At 41.5% G+C, this 10622-nt stretch overlaps 1 protein-coding gene and 1 long non-coding RNA gene across 2 annotated transcripts; one reads left to right on the forward strand and one right to left on the reverse strand.

The window, feature by feature from the left end:
* Positions 1-264: 264 nt before the first annotated feature.
* Positions 265-7130, reverse strand: LOC112142108 (transmembrane protein 87A). The gene is made up of 8 exons (XM_024265356.2): positions 6926-7130; positions 4756-4828; positions 3415-3512; positions 3053-3178; positions 2914-2970; positions 726-785; positions 536-568; positions 265-450 (listed from the first exon to the last, which is right to left on the reverse strand). Exons 1-8 carry the CDS (start codon positions 7040-7042, stop codon positions 280-282), a joined length of 735 nt encoding a protein of 244 aa, XP_024121124.2. The 5' UTR covers positions 7043-7130; the 3' UTR covers positions 265-279.
* Positions 7131-7519: 389 nt separating this feature from the next.
* On the forward strand, positions 7520-9762 carry LOC112142109. Its single transcript, XR_002918524.2, has 2 exons — positions 7520-7659; positions 9612-9762. It is a non-coding gene; the product is annotated as an uncharacterized LOC112142109 (long non-coding RNA).
* The last annotated feature ends 860 nt before the right edge of the window (positions 9763-10622 follow it).

Here is a 10622-nt window from a genome sequence, read left to right on the forward strand (position 1 = left end):
CACTCCTGGTTTAACGTCACATCCGGACTGGAACTCTGATGAACTAAATTAGGAGCTTTAGCAGAGACAATGGTTCGAGTTTGGTGTGTTAAAGACTCGATACTTCATAGTTTTTTTTCCTCCCGGTGCACAGACGACTTCTTTGAAAGAAAGCGCTCAGTTTCAGGACGGTTCTGACGGCCACAGATTTCAAAGTGTAAAACGATAGAAGAATCTCCTCCTAAAGGAAAGGAGGATTCCTCCACCCACGTTTGTTGAAACATCTGCACATATTCATGGCTAACCAACAGAACACCTGCTTCTCGCAGGTGTGAGATGATACTGACTCTGCAGACTCCAGGGGGCGTCGGCGGGACGGTTCTTGCTGACGTCTTCGATGCTGAGGATGAACATGTACGGCCCGTCCTCCCAGGTCTGAGCCACGCCATCCGAGTGAGGCTGGACGGGCGCCTGAGAGACCGACCCGGAAGAGGATTCACTGATTGTGATTCTCATTGAAGCTCAACTTGAGTTTGATGTGGTTCAACAACCTCACCTGTTTGGAGGAGGAGTTTCCTGATGCGTTCAGCTGACAAAGACAGAAAGAAAACTCGTGATTTCCTAGTAAATCTTTAAAAGCATCCATCCCTCATCATCATGTTTCTGTTTCCCTTCAGAGGAACCAGATTGTTCTTAATGATTTACAGACGTTCTTCAGACTTCAATGGATCTGGATCTGAGCAAACCTTTGGTTTTGGGAGATCCGGGCTCCTCTTTCTCCTCCCTGAAGCCTTCTCGGTGGTGAGCTGAAAGACAGATGATGAACTTACAGGGAGAGGAATTTTAACTTTAAAGAAGTAGCCGGTTTTTCTGAACTCTATGGAGCTCATTTAGTAACTTTTGGATGCAGATTTTGAGAGGTTTAGAACATGAAAAGGAGGTAACTTCACTTAAACTTTGACCGATTTCAAAGTTGCCTTCACAGCAGAACGTTTGGAGAAGAGCTTTAGAACTCGCTCAAAGTCCTTTTCAAAAACAGATCTAACAAAGACGTCTACAGAACGATCTGCAGTTTTTATCACTGTTATTATCCACATCAGCTCTGGGGTTCTGTAGTCCATTCTCATTTACTTCACCTCTCCTCTATTTCTTTATTCTTTATTCTATTTTGCTCTCTGAGCTTCTGTTTGGTGCAGTGTGATTCAGGTGTTGTTCCTCTTTCCCCTCCGGGGGAGCGGGAGCGATTTTAGATTCCAGGTTGATTGTCTGTGCTCCTGTTCTTGGCTGTGGACCTCACCTCTGGCTCGTCTCACTTGTGGACCACGCCCCCACATGTCCCCCAGTCCTATCTGGCTGAACTCTATTCAAATACCAAGTAGCAGTGTTAGATAAGCTAATCCTTACCGATTAGTCGACTAATCGGGTCATGCGCAGATTGGATGTAAAGCTCGGATCTAAACCATCATTAGCTTTAAACTACCTAAAAACTGCCGTAAACATAAACATTTATGGTTCTTCAGAGAGCCACACATAGCCAAATTTTACATAATTAATTTCTGAAATCTTCGTAGGAAAAAAACAATACTAAAACATTTTTAAAACTAGATATACAGCATTACCAGTGTGAATGCTGTAAGCTGAATTTGGCTGCTGAAGATGCTAGTGCTGATAGCTGAAGATGCTCAAACTGACAGCTGAAAACGCTGAAGGTGAAGGCTAGCTAAAATATTAGCTAAATGCCAAATTAGCCAAAAAAAATGAAAAAAGCTTTAGCTAGCCAAAACAGCTAGCATGCAGCTGAAATATTAGCTAAAATCCAGAACAGCCTAAAAACCTTAAAGTCCCACTACAACATTTTTTTTTATTTTCTTTAAACGTTCCCAGTGGGGTTTTATTAGGACTGTGAAGTTTTTTACCAAAAATCCACATCCTAAATGTCTTAAAAAGCCATTTTTCATGTTGATCTGAAACCTTTCCAAAAACTCCCTGTGTGGGCGTGGCTTATGGTGCTGAGCAGTGTAACCCCGCCCCTTATCCCCTCAGACTTGCTAGCGAGACACACACTATGATAAGCCTGTAACAAAATAAAAATAAAACAAAACCTGATCATCTAGGCTGCATTGCTGCAGCACTAGCTGGAGCTCATGACTGTTAACGCCGCATCAGACCGGTGGAGGGGCGGAGCTACGACCCGCGGAGGAGCGGAGCTACGACCCGCGGAGGGGCGGAGCTACGACCCGCGGCTTGGATCAAACTCGGACAGCATATTTGTGACAGCTGATGGTATTTTACTTTCTGTTACATTTTAAATACGTGAGGAAAACTTAACAAAATCCCGTCTTGGACGGGATTAAAATACGAGTTTACAATGCAACCTGCGGGTTCATGAAGGGAAGCGGACATGAAATTCAATCACATTTAGCTACTGTGACGTATGAAAGTTTCAGGAATTCAAACTGAGTTTTTCTCGGGGACTTTGAGTGACAGCGACTTAAAAGGAGAAATACTCGGAAAAGCAAACATGAAATTATTTCTTACTATATTTATTCTCTTTCTGAAGAAAAATTCCAACATACATGTTAAAAACTCAGAGAACATGATTTTCATCGGAGGGGACTTTAATAAATAGTCCAAAAAGATAGCATAATGCTACTATAACTTTCAACTGTACTACTCTGACTCCATAATATATAAAGCAACGACTAATCAACTGGAGCAGGAGGAGGTCTGGGGTTTCTCTAGAGGGGGAGAACGTCAACGAACATGTGGGTGAAGGGACCCGAGGAGACCAGGAAGTGATGGAGAAGTTTGGAGTCCAGGACAGGAAGGCAGAAGAACGGACTGATGCTGTTCAGCTTCAGGTTTTAAACACAGTCTTTCTTAAAGTTCTCATTCAGGAGAGCTGAAATCTCCTGACATCTCCGGGACACTCACCGGGTTCTGCTGCATTTCCTTCAGATGCTTCTTCTGGTCATACTTGCCCACGCTGAACTGGGTCACAAAACAAACACAGCTTTAGCATTCGGTTAGAGGGAAGCTCACACCGGACCGAGCCGCTGAGCGCCACCCTCACCACGTCCAGGTTCTTGTTGAAGCTGCAGTTGAAGGTGGGATACTCGTGGAAGACGAAATACCCGCTTCCTCCTTTCAATCGCACCTCATCAGATTTGAAGTAACTCTTAAAATAGTTGGACTTTGCCTGAAAAAAGGAAAAGTTTTTAGAAAAGGTGCGTCTGTGACGTTCTGAATCAAAAGGAGGAGAGAGAGGAGAAGGAGGAGGAGATGGAGATGAAGTAGGTGAAGGAGATGAAGGAGGAGAAGGAGGAGAAGCAGATTAAGAAGGAGATGAAGGAGAAAGAGGAGAAGGAGGAGAAGGAGGTGAAGGAGGAGAAGGAGATGAAGGAGGAGAAGGAGGAGAAGGAGGAGACGTCTTACGTCCTCGTGGAAGATCTCTTTGTAGCAGTGCGAGCTCCTCAGATACCACGAGACTTTGAGCAGGACGGGAGGCGACGCCGAGCAGTTCTGTGACACAACTACACAAACACACAACAAACCGGTCTGAGAGGAGACTGTTTGTTCATTTTTGTACAAAACAGTCACGTCTAGAAGGTCCCAGCCTCATGTTTGTTTCCCATAAGTCTCAGTTTGTTGTGGAGAACAAAAACTCACTGAGACGTCTGGAGTTTCAGACTCTCAGACCAACAGGAAGTAAAGTGAGAAGACGTCGAGATGCTACACAGACGAGGAGGAAGGTTGGAGTTTGAGCAGTTTCCTAGCAACAGTTATGGAGAAACAACGACCAAACAGAAGGGAAAATGTTTTAAAACAACTTTAAAAAGTCAGACTTTGGATTCATGGTTCCAAAACTCCAGACTTGTTCAAACCTTAACTCTGCTGGGCAGAACCACCTGCTAAACTGAAGATCCTGGAACATTTTTGACCATTAGCGGATATGAGAGGATGGTCTTCCTCACACAGATGTTCTGACCATCGACTCTACCAGAGGACTGGACCGAGTCAGTGTGACATCATCCATAGAAAACGGTTTACTTTGACATTTTTACCGTCAGTAAGCAGTGATTGGACGGAGTCAGGGCGTCTTTACGATGACTCCTCCTACCACTTGAAAGAAGTCACACAAAATCTGTTCTGAATGATGGACGTGGAGGCCAGCAGGCTCCACCCACTTTTCTTGAAGCATCTGATTGGTCAGTTTATAACTTCATTAACTTGCATTATAGAAAAAAAATATGATGATCAAAAACATATAGAAAAGGTACACTGTTTTTTTAGCTGTTTGGAGCCAGCAAGTACTTTTTGTTTGGAACGTCAGGGGGAGGAGTCACTCCAGTTCTCATATACAGTCAGTGGTGCTGTTTCAGTAAAAACTTTATTTTTCTGAAGGAAAAATGTGACCATAAAATTATATTTTTTTCATTGCTTGACAGTTCCTCTGTGCGACCAAATCCAATGGTTTCCTGATTGAAGCCCCCTTCAAAATAAAAGTTGCTGGAACCAGGTGCAGTTCGCTATATAACCACTGGGGGGGTCAGTTAGAGAACCAACTTCAGAATAGAAATCACAGTTTAGTTTATCACATTTTGATGTTTATTCATAATCATTACTTCATTTAAATATTGACAACAAACAGGGCGGGGTCTCTTGATGGTCATGTGACCCTCAGATCTGCCGAATGTCATCACTCGATGTACACTAAGAAAAAAAGTAATTCGTTCGTTTCCTCTTTTGAGAGAGATGAGGGAGCAGGTCACTGACCTTTCAGGCTGATGATGCTGTTGTTAAACAGAGTTTTGGTGAAAAAGAAAAGATTCTGCATCTTCACGCTCTCCTGAAACGACAAGAGAAAAAAAACAAGTTTGACTTTTGTGAAAAATGGCTCAAAAGAGCAAAGTTGACATTTCACGTTTTAAGTCCTTCACATGCACAAAAACACATGAAGCCTCATCTGGATGGAGATATAGATGTTGCTTTTGGCTGATTTAGACCATTTTTGTCAGGACTGTCTGAAGCTGATGGTTTTCCTGAACACAGAAAGCTGATGGAGATCTGGTCCTCAGAGTCACAGAGATCCTGGACTTCTTCAGTTTCTGATGAGCTTTGGTTGTTCTTAAGGGGTGGGAACAGGTTCGTCATCCACCACAGATTCATAAAGAAAAACGACTGCATTAACACACAAATGAAAGATCCAACCATCAGGACGGAATTTAAGAAGGAAATGTATTCAGATTTTTTAGCTTTAGATAAGTAATGGATGTTTTTAAAAATGACCTTCAGAGCATCTTCAGCTAACGGCGTTCACAGGTGACGTTTTCATTTGCCTTAATTTGCTAAACAAAAGTCATTAAGGAAGCACTAAATTATAATTAAACCATAAACCGAACTTTTGTTTTTTAAATCGTTGTTTTTCCTTTGATTTTGGACTAAATCAGGAGTCTGCAACCAGAGGCTCCGGAGCCACATGCGGCTCTTTTATCCCCCTCTCTGGTTTTGAGGGAAAATTCTAACATTTTGAATAAATTATACTTGAGTTTTGTCATTTACCTTTAGATTTCTAACTTCCAGTGATCTTACATGAGTGAAAATTAAATATTTTTTTTCTAACTACACAAATGGTAAAGGTTTGATCTACCGTCAGAGTGGTTTATTATTAGAATACTTTAAACTCATATTCTTATTTTAAGTCTTGTTGCTGTTTAGAGGTCAAATTCCCAAAGTATAATTGCAAATCTACTGCAGTCAGATCTAACTTATGACAGGATGTATTTTATTTTAAAAGGAACTTGTATATTCTGCTGGCAAAATTAATATAATAGAAATTATTGAAAAAAATAAAATAAAAGCTACATTTTATAAAATGAAAAGCTTAATGGCCACAAAAACATGAAGTTTATTTTTCTAAACGATAAACTGGGACTTAGCGGCTCTCGCTGCGTTTTGGTTTGTAAAAAAACGAGACCAAATGGTTCTTTAGTGTTACAGGTTGCAGACTCTTGGACTAAATGGTGTCCCGAAGTGCAGGATGCTGTCGTTCAGACTATTTAAACTTAGATCATCGTTGGAAAAAAATAATACAAACAAAATGAAACAGTTTCAGCCAAAATGTACTAAAATATTACAGTTCGAAGCAAAACCCGAAGAGTTTGTTTACCAAACACTTATTGATGCTACTTCCTCCAGCTACTAATGACGACTTAGATGCTGAAACAACCATCTGTCGTCATAGCAACCTGCTCCCTTATGCTCATCAGCCCACAGACGGCAGACCGTCACCAGAGCATTTCAGAAAAATATCTGGAGTTTGATTGTTTTTGTCTTCATGATGGCTGGATTTCATTTGCAACCTCAACAAAAAAGATAGTTAAGTGAATAAAAATAAATTAAATGTACAATCTTGTGTAGAAAAAGAACTAATATTCTGTCATTCTGACTGCACTGAAGGACTGATGAGGTGGAGAAGAAAATAAACATTTTAAAACCACAAAAAATGATTCAAACATTATTTGCAAATATATATATATATATATATATATATATATATATATATATATATATATATATATATATATTAGAACAACTAAAAAGGAGTAATTTTGCATTTTGTATTTTACTCCTCCGGGCTTCCGTAGTTTTGACTAACTGCGACTTTCCTAAAGTAAACATGAGAAACGTCAGAGCTGGAATTCAGGATGCTCTGACACGCTCGTCCTGTCACTCGGGACGCTCTAGGGTTCCGCTTCAACGCAGAGTTTCGCGGTTGTCCTCGGGTCACACGCGCTAACGTCACAAGTTATTAAAAAAGGATTAAACGCCGTCGTCGCGGAACCGTTTCGGCCCCGTGGACCGCCGTCCGGGTCCGGGACCACCGCGCCGCACGCTCGTTCCCGTCAGCGGAGCGGGGGTTCGGACCGAGGACCAGGAAACTCACGCTGTCCACGGTCAGCATCCACGTCCCCACTTCGGACACCGCGGAGGCGCGCCCGCTCATGCCCGCCAGCACCAGCACGAGCAGGGCGGCGGACACGGACCGACCCGAACCTGCCATTTCAGCTAAACCCGGGACGGAACCAGCAGCCGTGGAATCACCAGCTCACAACAAGCTGCACACTTCCGGGTTCCGGCTGACGTAACACGTATCAGGATGAGATGCGGTGCGTTCAGGAGCGTAGGAAACTACAGATATTTGCTAAAACTCACAGTTTCAGGTAGTTGTTAACCGTTTCCAGCCATTTAAATGGTCTAAAATTTATTAGGCTTCATTCATGTTTAAAACATATTATTAAAATTGTAAAATTAAAACATTTTCAAAGACAAAATGTTTAAATTCACATCAAACCAGCATTTTTAAAGTTGTTCTTATACAAGATTTTGTGTTATTTGTGTGCATTTTGTCCCTTTCTGCTACATAGATCTTTAAACAAAATAAAGAATTGAAACAAAAGCTTCTGAGTTTACAATAAAACATACAAATAACAGCATTACTGCAAGTGAGTTGCACCCATGCGGTTTCTGAATCAGCTGAGTCAAAGGTCTGTTCTCTGGGTTTTATGTTTGACACAAAAGTTTCTCTCGTTTACAAATCCCAGTTTCAGTTGGGAAGTGATGAAGTCCTGATAACTCGAAAATTATCAAGATTCTTGAGGCACCTGTTGAAGGTTGAAGGTTAGTCTAATATGTACACGCTAGCTGTCATGACTAATTTAGGCTTTTTTCTGTTTTAAGGCTTTTTTGAAGTTTAGCTCTGTTTTGAGCTACATGTTAGCTGTTTTGGATAACCTAAGTTGGTTTTTTTTTTGGTTTGTTTTTTTAGGCTAATTTGGCATTTAGCTAAAATTTTGGCTGGCTATTAACTTCAGCATCTTCAGCTATCAGAACGAGCATTTTCAGCGGCCAAATTCAGCTTACAGCATTCACTCTATCATTATAACAAGTAACGCTAGTTCAAAATTATGTTAAAAGTTACGGTTTTAAAGTTTTAAACGTTTCGTTTTAGAGTGTTCAGTAAATGTTTATCCTGTTCGGCCCGCAACCAAAAGTGTGTTTTGGATTTTTGCCCTCTGTGCGATTGAGTCTGACACCTCTGTTTTAGAGCATTTCTAATTTTAAGTTATTAATCTTCTGTTTTTAGAGCCAGCTTTTTGTTTTCTAAAAACTTCCAGGATTGTTTTTTCTTAATCTAAAATTAAACGTGTGGTCAAACGTTTCCTCTGTAATCTGTGTGTTTCTAAAATATAGTTTTTGGTATCTAACTGTCAGGTTTGACACAGACAGAATGAAACACATCAATGTGGTCCAACCAGATCTCAAACAGGTCGCTCAGCTTTCTGCTGAGCAGACACACCTACGTATCTCAGCAGCAGAGGAGTCTCTCTGAGGGCTTGGCTTTTAATCTGCCCAAATGCTTTTTCAAATGCTTTTTTTTAAACATAATTTTAATGTTTCAGAATGCCCTTCTAAGCTCATCAGTGTCCTCTGGCTCCTCTTTGGACTTGAAGCCTCTGTAGTCCAGCTGCAGAGCAAACACACGCAGAGAGACGCCTGCCTCAGACAAAGTTTGTCTCTGTCTGTTTTTCAGCGTAGATCCAGAAACAACCTCGTGTTTTCTTTACTTTGAGGGTTCTCCATGCAGAACCTCCTGCTACCGGTTTATGTCTGCAGTTTGGGAGGTTTTTAAGGAGATGTGGGTCAAGAGGTCGAGGAGTTAGAATGCTTTGTGTCCAACTGGAAGCAGAATATTCCCCACAGGCGGGCAGGTGTGTTACCATATCTTTGTTTTCTTCTGACAAACTGTCGTAACTCAGAGAATATCCAAGTTCTCATTAAACCAAAATTCTTCAATGGAATTCTTTTTCTCTGATGTCCATAAACACAACACGGTCAGAATAGAGATTCCCAACAGTGAAAGCAGAGGACATAAAGTACGGCGGCATCAGTATCATGCTGACAGAATTTGATGCTTTGCTTTCCATTTTTTATTTATTGCTGCTTCTGTCTGATAAACATTTATGTCATATATGGTGACATTTTCCAACCTTACAGGATTGAGGTTATCAGACAGAATGATGGGATTTTTTAAAATCTATCTTTTTATCTATTTTCAAAGCATTGCCGGTGGACTTTGATTATAATTATGCAATTTTTAATCATAATTTAAAAACAAAAACAAACTGTGTCTTTTTCTTGGACACAGTTTCTGCAGAGCGGCAGGAATTCATTAGAAATTCATCTCTGAGTTGTGAGCGAGACTGTTGGCGTGGAGTGAGCCTGCCTTTGTTTACACCCTTTCCTGCTACATTACAGCCCTCAGACCCCCATTAGCAGTACAACAAAAATGTTCAGCAATGTGGTTTCCATCCAGTTGCACAGTTTAGATCCAGATCCAGCTCAGATGAGGAAAACAAACATGTTCATGGACCTATTTGTCCGCGTCTGAATGGGATGGAGCAAGGAGCTTGTGGCCCCGCCCAATGTATTTTCTTCGTGATAAATAATACATTTTTCAAATGCTTTTATTTTTTTCTTCTGTTTCTGATTCACAACGAAATGAATACAGAAACTTGGAGGGCTTTAGGACCTGGGAGCCACCCCTAACGGGTGTTTGTGTATGTGTGTAGTTTGTGCGCGCGCGCTTGTGTTGGGCGGGGTCGCTGACTCACAGAAGAGGCACTTTTCTCGCCGCTCCTCTGAACTTCAGCCTCAGTCGCAGCTCCTGTCCGACCTCGGTCCGCCCGGCTCTCCTCTTCTCCTGCGCAGGAGCTCAACTCTGTGAGTAAAAGCTTTCCGTTCTCGGTCCGAACCGGAACCGGGTCTGTTGTTGTGCGCTGAGCAGATAATATTACGTTTGTCGGGTCTGAATGTTGTCACACCCAAAAAGCGACAGACAGTCTGCACTCTGCAGTCTAACCTGCTTCAGGAGGAAGTTCTTTACTTTTGTTTATTCATTTAAACACCAACATCTGAGAAACGGATTTAAGTCACTTTAAAAAAGATTTAGACTCGTTTAAACACCTCAAACTCTTTAAACTTAACGATCAAGAGAGCAGCTGCTCTGGATCCTGAAGTGTAAACAGGAGCAGCATGATCAGCTGTTTGGGTTCCTGAGGTTAGACGGCAGTCATTGGAACTGGAAAAATACAGAGAGATCCAAATCCGGATTCATCCACAAATAAGGGAAATAAACGTTTTACCACATAAAGACTCCTGAAAACCGCCGTCAGAAAAGCATTTCCCATACAAAAAACGACCCTGGGAGAACTTTCACACTGCGCTGCTTGGTCCGCTCCAGAGTGTGTCTCATCTGGGAGATGAAAATGGTGTTTTTAACATCCTCTTGTAGCATTTTTCTAAAGATGGAGGACATGAAGCACACTATGATTAAAATTGTATTTCTGAGAATTTGTTTATTCAAATCAGGGGCGGACCTACCACTAAGCAAAGGTGGGCGATCGCCTGAGGTGTTGAGTATGGAGAGAAAATGAACTCACCCAGATACGTGTGTTTATAATTCTCATAACTCATAAAGTAAACCTGGTGTTTAAGTACGGAAACTAGAAAGTTTCACCAGATTTTATTCACAAGTTAAGTTCAAAGCGGCTGATAAGAAAACTGATGACCCAGCATTCTAG

This window comes from Oryzias melastigma, unplaced genomic scaffold (assembly GCF_002922805.2).
Source record: "Oryzias melastigma strain HK-1 unplaced genomic scaffold, ASM292280v2 sc00564, whole genome shotgun sequence".
NCBI classification, from domain to species: Eukaryota; Metazoa; Chordata; class Actinopteri; order Beloniformes; family Adrianichthyidae; genus Oryzias; species Oryzias melastigma.

Excerpts from the sequence above, each read along its gene's own strand:
- LOC112142108 (XM_024265356.2), bottom strand. The coding sequence starts at position 7,042 with ATGGCAGGTTCGGGTCGGTCCGTGTCCGCCGCCCTGCTCGTGCTGGTG. Across the intron at positions 3,513-4,755 it reads CAGCATCATCAGCCTGAAAG|TTGTGTCACAGAACTGCTCG; the intron begins GTCAGTGACCTG and ends GTGTTTGTGTAG. Across the intron at positions 3,179-3,414 it reads AAGAGATCTTCCACGAGGAC|GCAAAGTCCAACTATTTTAA; the intron begins GTAAGACGTCTC and ends TCCTTTTTTCAG.